At 39.5% G+C, this 24,371-nt stretch overlaps 1 protein-coding gene across 1 annotated transcript in view; it reads right to left on the reverse strand.

Moving 5' to 3' along the window:
* Positions 1 to 1,222: 1,222 nt before the first annotated feature.
* CERK (ceramide kinase) overlaps positions 1,223 to 24,371 on the reverse strand; it is a 39,847-nt gene continuing 16,698 nt past the window's right edge. Inside the window, exons 5-13 of the mRNA XM_083365809.1 lie at positions 20,793 to 20,856; positions 14,501 to 14,646; positions 11,961 to 12,035; positions 10,511 to 10,663; positions 8,653 to 8,758; positions 7,454 to 7,524; positions 4,930 to 5,138; positions 2,578 to 2,786; positions 1,223 to 1,627 (exon numbers count right to left, since the gene is read on the reverse strand). Of these exons, the coding sequence (XP_083221935.1) occupies positions 1,543 to 1,627; positions 2,578 to 2,786; positions 4,930 to 5,138; positions 7,454 to 7,524; positions 8,653 to 8,758; positions 10,511 to 10,663; positions 11,961 to 12,035; positions 14,501 to 14,646; positions 20,793 to 20,856 (1,118 nt within the window). The 3' untranslated portion in view covers positions 1,223 to 1,542. The remainder of the gene's footprint in view (positions 1,628 to 2,577; positions 2,787 to 4,929; positions 5,139 to 7,453; positions 7,525 to 8,652; positions 8,759 to 10,510; positions 10,664 to 11,960; positions 12,036 to 14,500; positions 14,647 to 20,792; positions 20,857 to 24,371) is intronic.

Here is a 24,371-nt window from a genome sequence, read left to right on the forward strand (position 1 = left end):
AAACAAGGTTAATGATAAGATACTAATATATTTTAAGTGTCTTTAAATCATACACCATTAAAGAATCATGATTCAAAAATCTCCTTAAAAGAATGAAGTTTCATCAGCCTCTGCTACAAGCAGAATGCACATTACTTGCATTATAATCCAAAAATCCAAACCATATTTATTATTTTTTTAAAAAAAAATTCCACCTTTTTACTTTATAAGTAACTCAAGGTGGAAAACATACATAATAATCCTTTGTCCTGACCTCAATGGCAAAAATCCTACCAAATCTGCAGGCGTGCCTTTAATAACTTGCCATTCATCTAGTAGCCATAAATAACAAAGAATTCTATACACAAGTGGATTGTACATTTTTCCATTTCTCTTTCACAAATCCATTCTTGATACTATATTGGAAGGAGATGAAGAGAACTATGCCTCTAGCTCTACATTTCTAGGCCTCTTGCTTGGCAGAAACTATTAAAAAAAAATAAAAGAATCTGCTCATTACCTACTGCCTATATTAAATGAAAATAATAATAAGCAGCAGCAGAACTCAATATGAATGAAGGCCAGCATCAACTGAAGAACTGGCAACTGTGACTTCACATTGTTGTGAACAGATAATAATCTGTCAATTGCAAAAGGCAGCTTTCCTCAGCTTATATCTTGCGACAATACATCTAACACCATCAAACATCCACATCTGCCTATCCCAGGTCCTTGGGAAGGAATTGATAGGTGGACAAAAATATAAATCCAGTCTGAACATCTGGCTGACTGTGCGACAGACCATAATAATAATAGCCAGCTTTTTTATCCTGGCCTAAGAGAAGGAGCATCTAGCTTAGAAACATAGCAGAGAAAACCTTTAGCACAGACATGTCAAACACAAGGCCCGGGGGCCAGATTCGGCCCGCGAAGTGGTTTCATGTGGCCCGCGAAGCCATCCTGGAAACAGTGAGGGAATGGCCCCCACTGCCTTGGTCCTGGCCCAGAGACCCTCCTTCTGCCAGAGACCCTCAGATCTGTCCCACTCCTGTCCAGGCCCCCATAGGCACCCTTGATGCCAATGATGTAGAGCTGGCCACGCCCACCCAGTAGGCCATACGCACTCTAGCCACGCCCACCCAGTAGGCCACACCCACCCAGGCCACACCCACCTGGCCCCCTAAGGGCAACCGCAATGCTGATGCGGCCCTCAATGAAATTGAGTTTGACACCCCTGCTTTAGCAAGTTAATCTACTTATCTTTTGTGGACTTATTTTCAAAGCCAAATTAAAGTCATCAAACTGCATTGTCTAATTATTACTATACGATATCCACAGAATCCATTCATAACAAAAGAAAGCAAATATTAGCCAAAAATCTTTTTCACTGTCCTAGGATGAAATAATTTAAAATAAACACATTAACTGAAAAGAAATCTATCCAAAATTAAAATTTGACCAGAAAAATAAAGTTTAAAAACATTTATTAACATGCCAGAAATGCTTGTCTGTATGTTGCCTTTTTTCCTTCATGTTCTTGCAGTGTTGACTTAAATTAACTGCTCAGGTAAGTTGCTTGTAAGGTGATTCAGGTTTGTGATTCTTTTCTATTCCTCTTGCAAAGAGTTTAATTAATTGGCAGTGAACTCTGAAAATGTAAGAAATGGTAAAATCTTCACATGATAAAATTCTATCCATTTTATCAATCTGCCAGTGACTAATAAGAAAAAAAGTCTCTCAATTATTCACTGTACGAAGCTATTCACAATGGCAATTTGAGATAGCAAATACAGCTATGTTTTGTGTTTTTTCCTAGTATATTTTTTATTTGAAGAAATGCCATAATAAATAAATGGAATGTAGTCAAAATTAAGATCTCTTCACATATATCGGTGTGTCTCTTATTAGCTTTTAGATTGTCTGGATTGTTCATAGCATCTCAAGTCCAAGTAACATATATATTGGATTCAGGTATAAGTCAGATATAGAATTTTTTGGGATTTGGCCTAGATTTGTAAATAATAATATACATTTTAGCATATTATTTGAACCAAACCAATGGATGCAGATTGCTCACAACCCCAATTTTAAGATCAGTAACTCTTACTAGTCTTGTATTCTGTGAATTTATCTAATCCCCTTTCAAAATTATTTACATCAGTAATGGTCAACAGATTCTGTAGTAATGAATTCCACAGGACTAATTAGGTATTGTTTAACCATGTTTGGCTGAACAAACCATCATATACTCTTTTTATCATGTACTTAGAAATGTGTCCGGGAAGATGATTTTTTTAAAAAAAAAACATGAAAAAATATTCTCCCTTCCTGAGAACTGTTACTGGAGGCAATAAACAATCTAAAGTTCTGCTTAATAAAACCTGCTGACATTTTTTTTAGGTGAGAGGATTAAAACCTTTTTTTTTCCCATTAGGAGTGCAGAACGATGCAAATGTAAAAGACACCAGATCTCTACCTGCAGTGGAAGTACACTGTCAATTTTAAAGCCCCTCTTAGGGAAAGAACTAATATGTGAATTGCACTCTTAATCTCTTTATATTCGTAGATTCATTTTTTTAAAAAAAGAAAGTCACTCACTTGACTTCAATAGTTGAACAATCCAGAGTCTCCCCATCACAATTCCAGGTACTGCTGGGAGGGAGGCAGCAGCAAACTGGGTGGTCTCTACAGAACTGACCAAAGTGTTTTTTCCGCACACCCTGGTCATCATTGTCACCATCATCAAAATGCTTTGATGTAAAACGAAACTTTTTAATCCGATAAACCTCTACAAAGCTGAAGTCAAACTGCAGAGAAATTGTAGGAAGCAAATTACAGCCTTCAAAAATTGTCAAAAGACATGTCAGTCTTCTTAGACTTTTTTTTGTCTAAATAGCACTTAACTAAATTTTGTTTAAAAATGACATTTAGCGCTACAATGTAAAATACAGTTAGGCATACTCAGACATACAATAGCCTTAAGCACATCTAAGTCTAGATTCTGATAATTGTGCTATTTATTTATTTATTTATTTAAATTCCATTTATATCCCGCCCTTCTCCGAAGACTCAGGGCGGCTTACAAGCTTAGCAGTAGCCTTCATTCTATGTATATGCCTGCTTGTTACGGTTTTCACACACACCCCAAGCGGCATTATTACAAAGTCAGCTTACTGCCCCCAACAATCTGGGTCCTCATTTTACCTACCTCGGAAGGATGGAAGGCTGAGTCAACCTTTTTCTGAACCTTTTCTTTGCCAGTAGAATAAACCATACACTGCATACAAAACTATTTCTATGAATGAAGGTGAAATGTTTGCATTTGCTACAATTTTCATCTGAGCTACATTAAACTGATTCAATGCCACTAGAGTAGTACAAGCAATTCCCATGTTAAGGAATGACTGGAAGAAATCCCTAGATATGAAAGAGCTACCTGTTACCAAATGGTAGATGGTTCACCTGTTACAGTATTTTAAATGTTGGACACCTGACCAACAATGTGATACAACACAAAATGGCAGATGGCATTCTCCTCTCTTACGTTGATGAACTGCTGAAGCTGCGCAATACTTACATCAGCATTATTGAAAAAGTGCGTGTTCTTTTAGTGCAGTATACAGGCTGTTTTCAACAGTTCACAAAAGCACTATGTGGCTTCAGTAATCCGTTGGCTCCAGGAAGGGGAATGCCATCCGCCATTTTGAATCAGATCACTTTGCCTGCAGGAAAAGTGAGGGATTGAATTCCAGCAGGTTCTCAAGATGGTGAGAAATGAAATTCCAGTGTATTCTCCTTGCTGGAAGTCTGTTTCTCACATAACTCATGCTGTAAGGCATAAAACCTAAAGTTGCAAATTTAAAATTTTACAAAAAGCTTTGTAAATGTTGTTGCTCCTTCCTGATATGAAGAAGTGCAAGTACAGTAACCTGTTCCAACGTAAATACAAATTTGGGTTAAAGGCAGAATTAAGGAATGGAAGTGTTCGTACTCTGCGGACTACCTGTACAACAGATATGTTACATAAAGGTAACTTTTATATCTGCTTCTCCTTCAACTCTATGAATATTATACCCCATTTACAGATGAAAAACTGTGCAATACTGTCTAATGCACGCATGTCAAACTCACGACGTCATGTGATGCCGCATGATGTATTGGGGCTTTTTCCCCATTGCCGGCAATGGGGTGGGTGCAGTTTTGGCGTGATGCATCCGGCCCATGGGCCGGCAGTTTGACATGCCTGGTCTAATGCTATCCAGAGAACATCATGTAAAGAGAGATACAATTGTAAAATAAAATAACTAGGTTATTAGGCATAGCTGCAGGGAGGGCAAAGAAGTAAATGTTGAAATGTTACCTCTTGCACATTTGTGGGCAGCATTACAACACAAGTATGAAAGGGTGTAACTTGTATCATGGCATTACAATGCATGATTCATCACTTTGCATGTTTCATGCAAACTCAGAATATATTAAGGGCCCTGTTGGTTTTACTATTAGCTGGTTAATCATCCCGGCTGATGTTTGTACTTATTTATTTTGTGGATATTTTTACTGTTTCAATGATTTGTAATTGTTTTGTTTTATAATTTTAGAATTATAAGCTGCCCAGAGTCACTTGGTTCAGTTGGTTGGCTATAAAAAATTGAATGAATGAATAAATACATAAAATATAGCCCCATCCATGGAGTGGTAAGGACTAAGCAACGTCAGTGAAAATAACCAATCGATTAAGTCTCCCTCCTTCTGAGAAGGACACTTAACTGGAGGGTGATGGGATGAATCATCCTCTGAGCTGTAAGTTCTAGAAAGTCTAGATTTTATCCATACTTCTTGTAAGTTATGCAACTGTTCTGTTCTGGATTTCACCAGAAGACTATTAATCTACATCCGATTGTGCCACCGTTCCAATTGTGAAGATATACCGTTACAGAGCAAAATACGCACCTGATCATGCTGGTTTGTATGCCTTAAGAGGTATCTTAGAAAATTTAATCGGGAACATTTACGAACTAGAATGAGGTCTGCAGAGCCATCCGCCAGGTGAGCAGCTGGTGAAAGGCCTTTAGGACTGCGTGGACAGGCACAGCTAATGTTTACAGCATTGATGGCTAGAAACTTCCCTCTAATAACTTTCCATTCTCCTTCCTCATCCCCTGAAAGAGATATATTTGCATGTTGTTCTTGCTATTCTCTGGATTCTGAGCGATGTTTTAAGACATGCTTGACTCCACAAAGGGTGAAGTCATGGATGGCAATTTTCCCAACCTTACATCTCCCAGACGTATCAGGAACAGTAACTGAGGTTTTAATCAAACTGAGTTTTACGACTGCTTTTCCTTCAAAACAAGTGATTTTTGCAAAAAAAAAAATTATTATTTTTAAAAAGGCAGCGTTAATATAATGCATAACTCAACCCAAGGTCCCTGGCAAAACAGGACTTCAGAGAATCACCTGCACTGTTAACTAGAATCCAAGTTTGGATATTTGTGCCGATTTCTTCTCAAAAGCTCTAAAATTACTGATCAATCCCTAAGTCTCATATAGATCGTCCTCCACTTACAACCCTAATTGGGCCCAGAATCTCGGTTGAGTGAAGCAGTCATTACGTGAGACACCACATGATCACTGCTCTCAAGAATCGCAATCCCAGCTCTCCTAGTTGCAGTTGTTAAATGACCACATAGGTTGTTAAGCGTGGCACAGGATGGGCAGCCTGGGCTTCCCGAACACAAGGGCTGCAGAGAGGACCTGGGTGTTCTACGACATCTGAAAGGCCTGGGCCCTCTTCCTGACCAACTTGGGAGAACAGTCACAAGAATGACAATGTTTGCTAATGTTTGGCCAGATTTGAGGTCCCTTCCTCAAGTGCACTGGGAGATTTTGGAGGGAAAATGCCTTGGCATGCTGTCAGAACAGAACTTTGGAAATGAAAGTGCAAGCAAACCGCAGCTTTCTGAAAGGCTCAGAATGCTGGCCTTCACTAGCATTTTTTTTTGCCAGATTTGAGGTCGTTCTGTCAACTTGTGGAAGGAATTTCTTCTCTCTGCATGGAAAAGAAGGGAAATCCCTTGGTGTGCTGGGGGAACAGACCTCAAATCCAATATCCCCTCCACTGGCAACCTTCCCTGTTGATTTCTTCATTGACATTTTGGGGAAGCCAGCAGAGAATGTTGCAAATGGTGATCCTATGCTGCAGATTGTAAATGCAAACAGGTTTTTGGTTATGTGACCAGAAGGTCCGGTCCAACATCTTACAATGCCTGGATGTGATTTAACAGGCCCAAAACGGTTGGCAAATGACTGGTTGTATGTTGAGGATTATCTGTATTTCTTTACTGCTTTTTATATCTATAATCTGTCTTCCAGGAGTTCAAGGCAGCCTACACTGCCCTTTTTCTTCTAGTATAGTCCAGATGGCTGGACTGTTTTTCTTATCATGCCCAACCAATTGTGGTAATGTACAGAGGAGACAAGACTTGAAGCTTTACAAAGGCTACTTGCTATCCCTAATTCAGGGACATTTAATATTTTACGCTTCCTGTATCCCAAACATTTCCATTAGATTTTTTCCCCCCAATATTGGCAAGGACCTGAAATAGAATTTAAATCAAGAAGAATACTCAGTCTGGCCAGTTCTTGTACTTCAATTGAAATGAGAAATCTTTGATGGCATGGAGTGAAGCATAATCAAGCTGTTTCTTGAAGAGCTGAAAACTGGAAATCTACTTGATAATATCAACAGTAAAGGAACAAGCAGTCAAGAAATATGCCATGGGCTAGTACTTGGCAGAATAGCCATGAAGACCTCAGAAGAGTTATTCTGACGCTGTGATGTGTCTACACTTACAAAGATCGGAATAGTGCAAGCAATGGTTTTCCATTGTGACAGTCTATGACAGGGGTCCCCAACCCCCAGTCCGTGGACCGGTACCAGGCCGCGGCATGGTAGCAACCAGTCCGCACAAACAAGCAAAGCCCCATCCGCGGGATGCAGGCAGCACACAAAACCACACTCCCTCTGATCCATGGAAATAACCTCTCTCCACGTAACTGGTCCCTGGTACCCAAAAGGTTGGGGACCTCTGGTCTTAAGGAACCAAAAGTTGGACTTAGAAGAAGTAGGAGAGAAAGTGGTTTTTACACCAAGAAAAATACAGATTTCAGCATTACTTTAACTCCAAAGTTAGTAATTGAATACACTGCATTTACCATAGTTTCACAAACTGTACCAATTGCAGCATCTACTATAAATCAGCATTTATACTGAATGATAATAAATCTGAAAAAGCCTGTCTGATCATAAACTCCTCTGAATTTTCCCTGGGTTTCTATAGCAGTTAAATTCATTCTTTTCTTGTTCTGACTTGGAACCTGTCTTTATACTTGTCTTGCAAATAAAAGAGGTATTAGAAACTAACTGAGCAAATCTAACCATTAACAAGCAAGGTTCTACAAACTTCAAAGTTACTTTTAATCTCCTTTTCCGTTTTCTTCTGCTGTTTCTCCAGCTGTAGTTTACTTTGCTTGCAAATCCGGCACCTAAACAACAAAAGTAACAACTTCAATATTGAAAATATATCATAGGGATTAAAAATTAATTTAATTTAATTAATCAACAGGACAGCCTGCGGCTCACTGAGTTTTTGTTTCAGAGCTATTTCCTTACCAGATTTCTCAGTGCTTTCAATGATGGCAGAGCTTCTAAGGTACTGCCTTCATTGAAAAAGCTGTTAAAAATTCAGGGAGAGATGTATTTGTCTCAAAAAAAGTCCACATTGAACTCTACAGCACAGTCAGTTAGGAGTCAGAGGCAATGTTTTGTGTTATGTCATAAAAAGTTTTGTAAAATTTTCCAGATGGGTTCTGGGCGCCACGTGAGTTACCTTGGTTCAAAAAATCTTTCTCTACGGTGCACTGTTTTGTCCAATTAACAGTTACACACAGACAAGCATGAGAATTTTAGTAATACATACGTAAAGGTAAAGGTAAAAGGTAAAGGTTCCCCCGCACATATGTGCTAGTCATTTCCAACTCTAGGGGCTGGTGCTCATCTCCGTTTCAAAGCCGAAGAGCCAGTGCTTTTCCAAGGACGTCTCCGTGGTCATGTGGCCAGCATGACTAGATGCCAAAGGCGCACGGAACGCTGTTACCTTCCCATCGTAGTGGCCCCTATTTTTCTACTTGCATTTTTACGTGCTTTTGAACTGCTAGGTTGGCAGAAGCTGGGACGAGTAACAGGCGCTCACTCTGCTACGCGGCACTCGGGATTCAACCCACCAAACTGCCGACCTTCTGATCGACAAGCTCAGCGTCTTAACCCACTGAGCCACCACGTCCATACATACATACGTCCATACACCTAAACACACACATATATATTCACACACGTGTATATGTATATAAATGAATGACTTCTCTGCAGACAAAATGGATTTAACAGGACACCATTCATTTTGCTGCATGATACTGTGTCGTAAGTAGCATTTCAAATGTAATCTAGATAAGCAAAAAATTTCATGCCTGATGATTTGGAATCGTTTTTGTGAATCCTTGGCATGATTAACTCAACTTCTTTTTTTACATTCTTAAAATTTAGCCAAATCAGCAAATGTATTCCTGTCTTTCTACTCAACAGGCACTCAAAGTGAACTGAATGATTTAGCCTACCCAGTTCTGCAGGGCTTTTTATCTCTTGGGGAGCCCATGGCATGTGCTGCTGGTAAAAGAGATACTGTTCCCTCATAGTAATGATGCGAGAGGAAAGTCTTCAAACCTTGGAAGGGGAGAAAAAAAATGGAAGAAAGCATTAATTCTTGCTTTGTCTTCTACCTATTCTCCCACAGAGCTGGAAGAGAACAATTATTTTACATCTGCTCATTATTCTGTGGATGTTTCCTACTACTTGCTCTCTCAGGGCCCCAAATAAGCACTTTTTACATGCAACCTCTTGGCATTGTCTACATCAGGGGTGTCAAACTGGCAGCCCAAAGGCTGGATGCGTCATGTGTAGGCCACGCTCACCCCAGCTCCACAAAGGCAAAAACGTTGTGATACGTCACGAGATGTAATCTACATGTTCCCTTTACATAAAGGCCACTATTTGTGGGTTAAATTTCCACCTCTTCACTCGCTATTAGTGTGGTTATCTACTGGACTCTTTTCCCTAGAGAGTCATTCTCTAGAGCAGAGGTCCCCAACCTTTTGGGCACCAGGACCGGTTCCATGGAGAGAGGTTTTTCTGCGGACCGGGGTGTGTATGGTTTTGTGTGCTGCCTGCATCCCACGGATGGGGCTTTGCTTGTTTACGTGGACCAGTTGGTGGCATGCCGCAGCCCGGTACTGGTCCACGGACCGGGGGTTGGAATCGCTGCTCTAGAGCCATATCTATGACTTTTTTTCTTAGTAAATCTCCTTTATGTACCATCTAAATGTGCTCTGTAGACTTTCCTGACTTGGAGACTCAATGATTCAGAAAGAAATGCCTGCCATGTCTTCCATGCCCTGATTATTCAGACATAGAACAGATATCAAGTGCAACAGAGGAGTGACCTGATCAACCAGTACCAATCATAGGAACACATGATTTCCTTAACTAGACTGTTGAGTGCAGGTATCACTCTAAGAAATAAACTATGGCTTGTTAACTGCTTTGGCTAAATTTACAAAATATGGTAAGATAAATACAAAACTAGCATTGTGTCGCCTAGAGCTATAGATGATCTGCATCAAACTAACATTCACTGCTTAAGCCACAAATGGCTGGGTTTAGGACAGAAAACTTTAAAACTAAATCTAGGGTCAAGTCAACCCTCCATTAGGGAAAGTTGGCCCATCCTATCTCACCAGGTTGTTGATGGGGGGGGGGAATTGTGCTAGTTACTACTCAGAGCTCCTGAAGAAAAAGTGGGATAAAGAAAAAAAATCAAAAAGTTCAAAATTGTTAAGATTTATATCTCATTTTTTCTCCCAGGTGGTATACATGATGAATTGCCTTCATTTTTCTCCACAATAAGATCACAGTAGGAGATAGATTATCAATAGAAGGGAAGAAGTAGGTTATGAAGGAACCATAACGGCACACTGGTTAGAATGCTGTATTGCAGGGTAACTCTGCCCACTGCCAGGAGTTCGATCCTGACTTGCTCAAGAGGGACTCAGCCTTCTATCCTTCTGAAGTTGGTAAATTGAGAACCCAGGTTGTTGGGGGCAATATGCTGACACTGTAAAATGCATAGAGAGTGCTGTAAAGCACTATGGGGCAGTGTACTATATAAGTCTAAATGCTATTGCTATGTTAAGAGAATGGCTTATTCAATGTCAACTAGTGATTCTACACTACTAGAAGGCTTGGACCGAGGTGTCTACAGTTCTAGTCCAAATCACTATCTACAAGATAACATGAGAACAATGATTTAATTAAATGTATTGCAATTTTAATAGGAAAGATTTTAAAAATGGTGGGGGAGGGGAAATCTGTTGGCTACTTGTCATAAAAGATAGATGCAGAAGAGATACAAGATGTTACCTGAGAAGTCATATCGGGCAGGGCCCATCCAACGTTTCTGTTCACTGTCTTTTAATACATCTCCATAAAAACCATATCCCAATAGCGATACGCAGTATTTCAGAAATGTATTATTGCGATGTACTGAACAAACGTCCAGAGGTTGATTATCACCTATTAACAAGAGGTATTTCATTACCGAGTCACTGTAAAACTGTCTTATATTATAAGACATTATTCATATATAAAATATTGTAAAATATAAAAAAGTTGTCTTATTTTTAAAATAAGACAGTCTGCAAAAAAACCTATTTTCTTTATGTCTATAGAAATTATCAAAGAGATCTAAGCTAGAATTAAAGAGAAATGTCAAGACAGTGAGAACAACTGATCAGTGGAATGGCTTGCTTCCAGAAGTTGTAGGTACTCCATCACTAGAGGTTTTCAAGAAGACAATGGATAAGCATTTGCCCAGAATGGTATAAGGTCTCCTGCTTGACCAGGAGGGTGGACTAGAAGACCTCCAAAGTTCCTTCCAATCCTTTTATTCTAAGTTCTAGTTATAGTGAGAAGCATTACAATGCTCCTGTGCTAGGATAATGACCACTCTATCCTATTTATGACTAAAATGGAATGAAGGATACACACAGCCTGAAAATATATCCTGGCAAACCAGGATACCTGGAATAGTGATTGTGCAGAAGTGATAGTTGTGTGCAACCAACTATTAATCAGCTAGAAGTTGCTCACCTACAAGGGCAAAAAATAACCTCAATAAGGAATGCATAACACAATGCTTCTATAGAACAAATGATACTAACGTTGTAGTGTCTACCATCTGTGCTTTTGAGTCATAGGTGGCTTATAAACTGAAGTGGTTCCTCAGTATAACTTTCTGCCAGCAGAATGCTTTCATGGTCATGTCCAACTGCCACATCTTCTATGCCACCACTGTATCATAAATTTTAGTGGAATAGCAAGGCTCCTGCAAAATCCTCAGCTGGAATTAGTGACATCTTAATAGTCAGCAACTCTATTTTGGTTTTGCATTTGATTTTTTCCCCCCATTTGCCAATAGTAGTAACGATACTGGTAAACAGCCTTGGTGGAGCAGTGGGCTAATGCCTCCTTAAGTAACACCAGCTGCCTGCAATTAGTGCAGGTTCGAGTCCCACCAGGCTCAAGGTTGACTCAGCCTTCCATCCTTCCGAGGTAGGTAAAATGAGGACCCAGATTGTTGGGGACAATAAGCTGACTTTGTAATAATGCCGCTTGGGGGGGGGGGCGAAAGCCCTAATAAGCAGGCATATACATAGAATGAAGGCTATTGCTAAGCACATTGATTTGTGCTTTAGATTGTAAACCGCCCTGAGTCTTCGGAGAAGGATGGGATATAAATGGGATTAAAAAAAAAAACTTCTTAGAGTGTTTAAAATTGTGTCAATGAGCCCGAAAGAAAACTAATACTTACCCACAATGATATGTAAAGCAGATGTTACTGGATCATTGATGCCAACTGTTGCATAGCATATACAATCGGTTGAACCTGGAAAATAAGTGAACTTTACACTGTCTGTAATTCAAAAGCATTATGAAGACAAAAATCATCTTAACTGAGGATTAAGTTGCCAAAGAGAGCTGTGGATTTCAGTTGTTTGGTCAGTTGTGTGGCTTCAGGGAACTACCAGATTATGCTGCCAGAGACCTTGGGAGACGGAAGAAGAAATGCTATGGAGGGAATGGTCATTGAATGGAGTACATCATGGGTGTCAAACTTGCTGCATCATGTGATGTGTCGTGACGTATCGTGACTTTTTTCGCATTGCCGAAGCTGGGGTGGGCGCGGCCTCCGCATGATGCAACCGGCCCACGGGCCGGCAATTTGACACCCCTGGAGTGCATGGTCCTCAGCTATATAATGAGCAGAGAAAGAGGCTCAGGAGATTTATTCCTTGCTTCTCAGGATATTAAGGGGAAGGTGGGAGATTTGCAGGATTCTGTTAATGTAACTTTACAATAAAGTAGAACTAGCTCATCTGGTTGCAGTTCCAGGCTGGTTTAACTTGGAAAGCTAACAAAGTGGTACTCTTTGCCAAGACTGGAGCAAAATAACTATCCTTAATATGTACTCTAAACAAAAAAAAATGATTTGTCAGATAGACAAATAAAAATATAAATAAAAAATGAAGAATAAAAGTGTTTAAAAAAGTAAAAAGATAGACTAAGCCAACTATATTTTTGGTTACTTTTTGCACAACAGTGACCGCAAGAGAATTAACATCAAGGCAGAGTCAACTAATTCCAGTGGAATTAACATTAACAGCACAGGCTGTCAGACCACCAGAAAGAACAGGGTTAATTGGACTGACTGTTTATTTGAACACTGACCCCCTTCTAACAGAAACTATAATTCACAATGGATTCTAAGCAACAGAGGTATATTTTCAGGCAGAAAATAAAGAGCAGGGGAAATCGATTTTCTGAAAAAAGCGTCTTTCTTCCAATCCTTTAGAAAGGTACGTATATTCTTGAAACCAGATTGCAATCTAGTGTTCAACTGTAAAATAAGAGCAGCCAGAGATTAAAAAATAAACTCCCTTGAAAATGATGTAGAAACTACAATTAAGCCAAGACAGTGCTGGGATGGAGTACCATATTTGGCTGCAAAAATTCAGCCGATGGCTACTTGGCAGCAAAAGATACAGAAGGCTCTATCTCTTTGCTGGCAAGGACAGTGGGATTTTTGCAGCCCAGATAGACTGCCCTAGCATTAGGCCCTGGTTTGCTTTCCCCTTCCATGTAAATGCTCTTTTGAAGATTTAAAGTTCTTCAAAATTTAAAGTTTTTTCTTCACCTGTGCCTTCACGCATAATAATGACAAGCCTCTGTAACACAGTCTGAAATACAGCAGATGGCTGTTGGGAATGCAATGGAAAATTGGGAATGCTCTAACTATGAAAAAATATACATCTAAAATTTATACTGAAGAGTCAGTGTTTCCAAACTTTTTAATCCTCCTTAAATAGTTTTAATGGACTCCAGAAGATGGTAGAGGACAGGAAGGCCTGGAGGAACGTTGTCCATAGGGTCGCGATGAGTTGGACACGACTTCGCAGCTAACAACAACAACAAATAGTTTTAAATTGTGGTGGATACGTATTTTTCCCCGCTGACTCCTCTCTATATTGTGGTCTTTTTAATTTGTTTTTATCATAAGTTTAATTTTGTTGTGAGTTGCCCTAGGAATTTCCTGTTGATCCCATCTATGAGTAACTGAGTAATTCTCTGCCCACTATGCAAAGAGGTTTAGGACATAGGCAAATAAGTCATATGCTTGTTGACTAAATAAGGATACATTTATAAGGTGATTTCTCATACTGACCTGCCAATGGTTTGCATTGGATGAGTTACTCAGGTTAGTCCAAGGATAAGCATATTTCTTTCAATTATATATGAACAATGTTTTTAGTTATCTGAACTGAATGTAACTAAAGCAAAAGCTCAGAATGCCAATTTATAACAAAACCATGCTCTATACTGTACACCTTTCTTTCTTAGACTTTTTATACCGTGCTATACTGCTAATTAGCATAGTTTGGATATGCTACTAAAGTCTCATGTGAGTTAGAGGCTAAAATTTGTTGTAAAAATGGACAATTCCATAAAAAGATTTTAAGGATGCTGACAAATCATAAATCGTGTTTCTCGTTGGATTCATCCAATCAATAAGCTTAGATTGAACTTATAGAAGCTGAGAACACTGCCTTTCCATTCATTTTCATTTTCAAATTTTACCTTCACAATATGCATATGTGAACAGGTTTAAATAAATATTAGGCAATCTAAGCAAAGCCTATAGTTTTAGGCAAGATCCAGTATCTGTTGAGGCTCCTAGTTAACCATTATGCTGTTCCACATACCGGTATATAATACTACTTTTTCATTTTGGTCCAAGGTGGTAAATACATGATAATAATGTACAGTAGAAGTTCACTATGTTGCAGTTCTTACCAGCAGGAATTATGCCAATCCTGAGACTGCACTGGACTAATTTTGCTTTGGGATTATTTTGATCTATGCCCGAATCCTTCTGAGATCTTCCAATTAGACCATGTATCACTTCACTGAACATTCCGTCCCCACCAACACAAACAACACTGCCGGAAAACACACAAATTAAAACTCACACTGACAGTCAATACATAAATGCACCAAAGGACCCAATATGAAAATAATACAATTTTATTAAAAGTTATCTTTATGCTACACTATTTAGTCCCTCCCCATGAGGAAATGTGTATTATTACTTGAAACAATTATTGAATGCATATTTAAAACAATTTAGTTAATGAGGCTGTGACAGGCATTTTTAATTACTATTTTGGATATTTAAAAGTAATATTTTCTTGTTTCTCCTGCTCCTGCATTAATGTCTTGTTATGAAAAGGGGTTATTGTTCTATCAATGGTAAATTTCATCCACATTATTGTCATTCATAAATACTTATCTTTCATAATCACTAGAGCCTACTGCTCTTCTCTCCAACTCTGTGGTTTGTCTCTAATAGCAAAAGCTACTCAAGATGTAAGTGCAGATGGGAAAACATGTCAACTGTCTATTCCCATGGGCAATATGGAAGCCTTGTAACGAGAGTAGTTCAGTGGGCAGATCTTTCCCATATATCTGATACTTTGTACCTCTTATGATTGGATATTGTGGCTAGACCCCAATTTTCCCATGATTGGTTCATATATCAATTACTACACCAGCTTAATATGCCTACCCGTAGAAAAACCTCTTTCCTTGGCAAGGGTACTTACAAGATATCTTCCCCAAGGGGCCATCTCACATGGACAGATACTACTGTATCTGTAGTAAGTATGATTAGAACCATCTATTTATATAGGGATACTTTAAGGATTATATTGATTCCATGGATGGAGGTCCACTGAGAAATGTAATAGTATGATAAGAGGATATATAAAAATATTTAAAAAGTGTTCAATTTGTGGACTTATTTGTGAGTTGTGATCACCAGAATCAATAGATCCAAGGCATGCATCCCTTTGTCATTCAGTAACATGCTTCTTTATATTACAGTTGGTCTGAGTAGCTGCCATGGCTCTTAAATTCTGATGCTTGGCTTACTATAATGTATGACTGGAGATATCAATCTTGTGCTCTCCAAAAATTTTAATTATAACTTCCTTAGGACTAGGAATTGTAAATTGTAAATAACTATTACAATTATTTGGAATTATTAATTATATAGTCCAAAGTTTCTGGAGATACCAGATTACCTAATACTGATATACTGCACAAGTTAGATGACAGTTGCCCAACTAACTGGAGGATCATGAGAGTTGAAGGTCAACACAGGTGAAAGGCACCAGATCACACACAATTCATTTTGCTTGCTACCTATTTTAATTTGTGATTGTGAGTTGCTATGGAAGTTCTGGGGGTGCCGAAAGATAAGATATAACTAATGCAAAATAAACAAATACAGGTAGTCCTCATTTAACAAGTGGGGACTGGCAGCTCCATCACTAAGTGACATGATCATTAAGTGAGACTTCACATGACTGCGATGGAACCTCACTTCTCTTGTGCTAGTTAAGTGAATCATCCATAGTCACATGATGTGCATGATGTTCAACATCATGCAACCGTGACTTGTGAGTTTACTGCTGGCTTTTCCATTGACCGCTTAGTGGACGCCAGCTGTGAAGTGTGCAAATGGCAATCACATGAATGTGGGATGCTGCAACAGTCATGAGAGGGTCAGTCATGAAGTTACTTTTACAGTACCACTGTAACTTTAGATGATCGCTAAATGGCAATTGTTAACTCAGATCTACCTGTAACTAAAAGTAAATAAAGTCAGATTCATTATGTATTTACATCTGCCTTTCAATCAGGACAAGATGCTGTATGTAGCATTCCACTCTCCTACCTTTTCCCATAACACCAAGAATACCAAACCCTGTGAAGTAATAATAATAAATTGAGGTTATATGCCGCCCAACTCTCAACAAGTCTGGGCAGCTTTCTGGGTGGGGAGCCCAAAGGTCACCCAATAAGCTTCCATGGCTGAGGGCAGATTTGTATATGGATCAGGTCCAGGACAACTCCCTTTGGCTGTCTTGCTTGCAGCTGACTTGCCCTGGTCAACTCACCACAAGAGAATTCAACATGGGCTAACTCAAGAGATGGACAAGTGAATTGCAATGGGCCTTGTCTTACTTTAGGTTTGAACCCATGGAATGGGACAATTCTCCCCGGCTGTCTCACTCTGGCCAACTCGCCACAGGACAACTTGCCGAGGGGCAATGCAACGTGGGACAACTCAAGACAAGTGAATTGCAGCGGGCCTTGTCTTACTTTAGGTTTGAACCTTCTCAAGTTAGAAATCTTCGAGGCTGGGCTGAGCCAGAGCTTGGAGTTCCAGCGGCCTATCGGCCAAGCCACAGAGCAAGCAGTCCTTGTGTGAATCCAGGCCACAGTGTATCCCGTGGGGCAGGACCAGTGCCTGAATGTCAGCAGAGCACTGGCCATTGCAGAGGGCACTCCAGAAAGAGGCAGTGGCAGCAGGCCTCCTCTCAGATACACTATGCCCTTGGCCTGGATCTGCACAGGGATTCCCCAGCATGCCACAGTTGCTCCACAGCTTGGCCGTTGGGCCGCTGGAACTCCATGCTCTGGCTCATCCCAGCCTTGAGAACTTCTGAAGTTCTCTCTTGAAAGCAAGCAAGACAAGGCCCGCTGCAATTCACTTGTTTTATCCCATGTTAAATTGTCCCACGGCAAGTTGTCCTGTGGCGAGTTAACCATGGAGAGTTGTCCCATGGTGAGATGGCTGGGGCGAGACAGCTGAAGAGTTGTCCCATTCCAATCTGGATCTTCCTACTTCTAGTTCAATGTCTGAACTGTTTGTGGAGCCCTACAAGACTGACCAACTCAGAATCACCTGGATTTCATGAAAAATCTTTATTTCTGGTAGGGTAATGTATCTTGCAAAAAGGAGCATGGTGGCTCACATGGTTAGGATGCTGGGTTGACAATTTGCAAGCCTGTGTTCAAAGCCTGAGGATGGCTGTGTATCAGAGTGAGCTCCTGTCATTCGCTCCACCTGCTTACCGAGCAGTTTGAAGGCATGCGAACGCAAGTAGATAATTAGGCACCACTTCAGTGGACTCATTAATGGGAACATGAAAAGAAGCCCGAATTGGGCGTCTCCTCAGCAATGGTAATGCCACCTGCTGACTGTTTCACCACAATGTTTTCAACATGGAAGTAGTAGTAGTATGTATCTTGCAAGAATTACCAAAGTAATTCTCCCACATAACTTACACCAAGTGTACTTAATAGCCAGCTCGGTAAGTGGTGGCTGTGGGCCAGTTCCTCTTCTTAAGCCCTAAGTAGAAGGCAGTGGAAAACCACTTCCAAAAACCTTTGGAAAACCTGTTTAAGCAGTTGCCAGGAGTCAACACAACTCAAAGATATACATGCACACACACACACACACACACACACACACACACACATATAATTAAGGGGGAGTTACTCTGAGTGTCCCTTTGTGCTTTCCACTCCCTGGACTCAATATTCCCTTCTGTAACAGGTCTGTCGTCTCCCCCCCCCCATTGTCTTGCTCTCTCTTCCATATTCCCAAGATCTGTCAGGCTTTCCCTCATGCTACTGCTTCTTAATGAATCTCACGTTAATGGTAATTAAAAAAAATCTGTTTCTAGTGATTTGCTAGCATTGGGTATATCCCTTAATTTGGACACATGGGAATAATGTTGCTCCATGGAAAGTAAAACATACTTTTGTCAGTGGGCTTCAGTGAAAAGTGGAGCTGTACCATGAATCTATGGAAAACCGCATTTGCTTTCCTGAGTCATTTTTTACTCAGGTGAACAAATGGAGTAAAGGACAGGTACTTAAATCTTGTTTGATGCTTGGCTATGCAAAATGAGCTGGAATAAATGAGAGGAGCTCTCCCATTCATTCAAAGGAGACATGCACAGGAATAAATATCAGCTTTGGCTACAGCACAAGTGTTTATGTGTCAGTGTCTTTTTTTTTTACAAGCAAATCCAGTTAGCGTATTTAATGACTTAAGGTGATTCATTATGGAATTTGTTCTGTATTTGTCTGTGAAAGCAATGCATAGGCTCTGCTGTTTTAATCCAATTGTGGCAAAGGGTTGACCTTGTTACAGGTAAATGGAAGTCCAAACTATTAAAATTGAAGCATAAAATGTCTTCAAAGCCTTTTTAAAAAAAATGATAGGGATTTATGCTTGGCAGGCAAAGAAAATTTTCATCGAAATTAGGGGGGGAAAAGCAAAACACTCAACAGTGGAGCAGTTATCATTTGCAAAACTGCTAAGGAATGCTATGCTGACAGATTGAGCTGAAACTGTATGAAATTAGCACAGAGTGCTCACCTTCAAAACAAAACTAATGTATGATTTAACTACAGGCTGCTTCATTCTCCAAAAATTCAGTAATTTCTCTTAGCCTGTTGCAACAAGAGACAGAAAGTTATGCAGGTCAAGTTTAGCTGGAAGAAAATCCAAATTTTCTATCAGCTCTACATTTTTTGCCTTAACATCTATGGGAGGTGCTTGTCGCCTCTGTAAAATATATATATACATTTTCCAGTTGGAAATTTGGCAGCTTTACTTGGAAAAGCTTGTATCCTGTGACAATACCTTTAATACCATCAAACATCCACATTTGCCTATCCCAGTCCTTGAGAAGAACTCGTGGTGGTTAAAAATGCTAACTTCAGTCTGAACATCTGCTGGTGCGTTGGCCTCCTTCTTTGTCACCAGGAATGCTTTTGCCCTCATACAGGCCTAGTAGCCATTTTTAGAAATAAATAGTGAAGAGCTGCTTTCAAACTAAGCGGCATGGAATAAAGAATAGAGGAGTTGGGCCAGGGGCAGGGGCCATGTTCTTGAATCAGAAGGAAGTTGCTTATGCAATTTGCATGTTAATACGCATGTGGCGTCAGTTAACAAGTGGATGGCTTAGTTTGGATATGTCATGTAGGTTTGGGCTGTATGGTTTTCTTTAGTGTAAATTTGTTTCTTTTGCCTATGTGTATGTTTCTAAGCATCAGTTTGTCTGATATGAAATATAAATGCTGTTTCTCATGGAAACACATAAAATAATGGAATTCAAAGCCTACTTTTGCCTTGTATGTATTACTTTTATTTGGGAACTGATTTGTTTGCAACTTCCCCAGTTTGCCGTTCAGATAACATTCCAAATAAGAAGCTTCGTGTCAGATGTCTGTAAGAACCCATCCAAGCAGTTTTCTTTTGACAAGGCCCCATTGTAGATCTACACTGCAAATTTGAGAAACTATGCCAGAAAAGGCTAGGCATTTATGTAAATGCAAACAACATGTAAGTGGCTTTTGGTAGTTCAGCTCCATATGTATTTATTTATGAAATTTATATATTGCCATATTTTGAGATGCTTGCAGGTTTAAAGAGGCTTGGCTTTAGTTGAAAGTGTGAGTAAATTTATGGATATGTATGAGTGCATGTGTGAGCCTGTGTGTGTATGTCATGTGGCTGCGTGTGCTTATGGGTACATATATGGGTACAAGCAGGTGCATCTGTTTTAGAATTATCAACATTTCCTTAACTTTCCTAACATTGATTTTTATTTAATTTGCATGACTCTGTCTGATTTTTTTCCCCTTTACAGTATTTTAACAAACTGGGAAGTTGCTTGGCTCTCCTGTACCTTTGAAGACACTGAACAGACACATGTGAACCCCACTTACATGCCCCACAACTTTCAGCTGGCTACAAACCCAATCTCCATTCCACAGAGCACAAAATGTAGTGCATGTTACATTGAGCAGATAAAGCAAAGCCGATCTTTTTGGTTTATTTTTATGAAGGCAGACAGGGAAGGTAGGCTAAACATACGCTTGAAAAAAACAAACAAATTCAGAAACAGAGACCACCAAGAAAAGAAGTCTGCAAATGAAAAGAACAAATGACTTACAAAACGGTTTATCTGGGAGCACCCTGGTGAGGGGTGTCAAAGAAGTCAAAATGGCAATCATAACTGCATGATCAAAGCCCTGCATGTTAAAAAAGGATGATGCTTCAATCATGTGGTTGTAGCCACCATCTTTACTGTTTTGACACAGCCCCTACCCCTATCCAGAAGCGCCCAGTTCATCCCTTGGTAACAAATACTGTAGCAAATAGATCATCTGTACGATTCTTCTAAGTCAAAGGAAAAAATGTGAGAAAAAAAGAACTTACCCATCGTATTTTTCTAGATGAATTTCAAGTAAGTTATCCTTAGCATGGTTGGCATGTTCGGTGACTGTAGGAGAAAAAAAAAGAATCAACATTTTAAGACATATTTACAATGATATGGATTAAATCCTGGAGGTATACTATTAGGATTAATATGCTCAGAAATATCTTGGGAGGTATAGCTACTCCATGCTTCCATCCACTTTTGTATAGTGCCCTGATGTTTGGCCAGCAGTTTAAGCGCTGTGAGGAGTGGTGGATTTAGTCACATATGGGTGACATACAATAGAATTATTTATTTTTTTATTTTAATTCCATTTATATCCCGCCCTTCTCCGAAGACTCAGGGCGGCTTATAAGCTTAGCAGTAGCCTTCATTCTATGTATATGCCTGCTTATTAGGGCTTTCACACCCCCCCCAAGCGGCATTATTGTAAAGTCAGCTTATTGCCCCCAACAATCTGGGTCCTCATTTTACCTACCTCGGAAGGATGGAAGGCTGAGTCAACCTTGAGCCTGGTGGGACTCGAACCTGCACTAATTGCAGGCAGCTGGTGTTACTTAAGGAGGCATTAGCCCACTGCTCCAACAACTCATGGGGTGTGTGCCGATTCTCTGCATAAATGGGGAAAGACACCTTCAGCACAAGGTGATTGCGGGGCTCCCCGACAGACTATCCAACATATAGTAAGGGAATGCACTAATAGAAGATACCCAGGAGATTTTAAGGACTTCCTCTGACATTAAACTCTGAAATGTTATTTCTGCTTTCGTCTTAGGTTTTATAATTGCTTTTTTTAAAAAAAATTGTTTTAACTGTTCTAACTTGTAAATATGAAGTGCTTTTAATTCTGTGTGTGACCAGCCATACGCTAAATAAATAAATAAATAAATGATATGGATAAAATCAGCTAGACTCATGAAAATTTTTGAAAGTATGTACCGTAATTTGAAAATATATAACTAATATTGATGATCACTTATAACAGTTTTGGTTGAGGTTCATTTTTCCCAGCTAATGGAAAATGCACTTCTGACAAAGACATTGAGTAACCCAAGTCTGATGAATCTATGGCAGAAGCCCTTGCTTCATATGACTTTGTATTTTCTAAATGATTCTTGTAATTCAAAAATAAAACTTTCGAGGGTGCATATTTATCTTCTCTGGCAACATTTCTTTTAGCATCACCAGTTTCCCCTTTTGTAAAACGTCCACGTCCACCATGACAGTTCATTTCTGAAGGGGTGAGATCTTCATGACATCTTTCAAAATGGATGGAGACACCCAGCTAATTTTATTTTATTTAGTTCATAGATTTAGGTAACTGCCCATTCAAATATATGGCCTTGGATAACTAACAGCTCATTTATCTCTATGGCCAGTCTTAGAGCACATAGTCAAATCTGTTTTAGAAATGAAGATTTAGGAACAGAATGGGGTTCAAATCTATCCACAGCCCTGGAAATTCACAATTTGACTAATACTAGTTACATTTCCTCAGCTCAACCTTTTTCCTAGAGTTGTTTTTGTGCAGGTAATATGAAGAAATATATATGAAGAGATATAAATTTATCAAATAAAATAATGAAGTGAAGGCATCTCCACCAGCAAATACTAACTAGACAATGCCTGTGTAAACCATGTTGACACAACACTGACCTGTTAAATAAGTGACTGTATAAAACAATCTGCTCTGTAGTAGTCAACTTAGCAAATGTAATTTCCTGGGGCAAACCCATTGTTTTAGAGGGGAAAATGAGCCATTACAGAAATATAACAAAGTTAGTATTAAGCAGTTGTGTAAAGGAAAGCAGTAAAAAAAATTCAACAGGTAAGTGGCAATCAAGTACTTTAAAAGAATAAAGTAAAACCTCTGGAATGACAATGCAGCTTTTGTTTAGCCAGTAATGAGCAGAATCTTAAACAAGCAGGTCCTCAGAAAAATAATTATTATTTTACATAGATTGATAATTTGTGGAAAGTACTTTCGCAACTTTAGCAATTCTAGCAGATGCTTTTTGCTTAATCACTTAGAAGCATTTCTCAGCATTATAATAATCATTGGGGTTTAATAAAATGTGGCTCAGCAAAAGAGAAAGTTGTTAAATTTCTATTTCGCAATATTGCTTCTCAAAATGGACTATCCTGCAATCTGAATGTGTATCAGGACACTGCTACCTCCTAGTTCAGGCATGTCAAACTCGCAACGTATCACGACTTTTCCCCCATTACCGGCAATGGGGTGGGCGCGGTTTCGGCGTGACGCATCTGTTTTGCGGGCCGGCAGTTTGACATGCCTGTCCTAGGGGGTGGTATGTATTCAGCAATATGTTGCACGGAGGTCTCCAGACTAACAATCCAACTTTGAATGGAATTCTGTAATGGTATGTGGGAATGACCTTGGGAGACAGGAAGAAAAAGCCTCAACTAGGTAACAGTCAGGTAAGAGGCAGCTGAGTCAGTAGAAGGAATGGGGTGTGTGGCAAACAACTGAAAAAGAACAACCTTAGTTTCTTGGACTGTAAAGGTAAGGAGAAGAAATTTACTTTCAGACTTGCAAGATTATGTTAAAATAACCTTATAATAAAGATGAGAGCGGTTATTCCTGGATGGGCTTGACTACTTGATAAGGCTGACATCAACTTTACAAGTTTGAAAGTACTTTTCTTCCGTCTCCCAAGGTCCCCCATTCCTACATACCATGACAGACTCCCTGTAATTTTCTTTCAAAAGCTGCTGTTTTTGAGCAAAGATAACTCTAACAAATGTAGCCAGAGTAAGAAAGCATGGAAGATTCAGAGAAAATGCAGAGCGATTTTGAAACATTCATTTGGAAAGAGCTAAACAAGGAGCCTCCAGTGGAGCAAGTGGAATTTTGCAGATGGGTTGAGCCAGCAAGATCAACTGTCACTCAGCATGGATGAATAAATGTTGCATAGATTTATGCAAGAAGGAGGATGTGCTCGTGGGAGAACAGAATGACCAAAGGCTAGAACAGGATGACCTTAACATCCTGAACCCCATGGACTCAATTCTCATAATTTGTAATTTCATATTCTGCAGGGCAAGTAGTGTTGAAGTAAACTAGTTTCAATTATTTTTTTCTTTTTCTTATCTATCTATATATTCTTAAAATAACATTGATACTGTGTGTGTGCACACACACACATGCATATGTACGCATACAGCATCAATGTTATTTTAAGATTATTCCTAAAGAAGTCTTATCAAAAGCTTTATTCAAACAGAGAAATGGGTAAAAGCATGCTAACAGTGTTTGAAAAGCCCTGATCACCATTAGATGGTACCGACTGATTAAAGACAGACTCAGATTATCTGTACGGAGGGGCCTTTGCTTGCACATTAAGTCCATTTAAATGGACTTTTGATCAGACTTCAAGAACCATTTCCAAAGGGAAGAGTGGGAGGGGAGCAGAATTTCAGGCAGGAAATGGCAGCTGCTGTTAAAAGCAGTACAGACCAATCAGCTTGACATGAATACCTGCGAAAATACTAGAAAAGGTAATCTACTAGCAGATATGGGAGTACCTAGCAATGAACAAAGGGATTACTGGAAGCCA

This window comes from Vipera ursinii (genome assembly GCF_947247035.1).
Source record: "Vipera ursinii genome assembly, chromosome: 6".
Lineage (NCBI taxonomy): Eukaryota > Metazoa > Chordata > Lepidosauria > Squamata > Viperidae > Vipera > Vipera ursinii.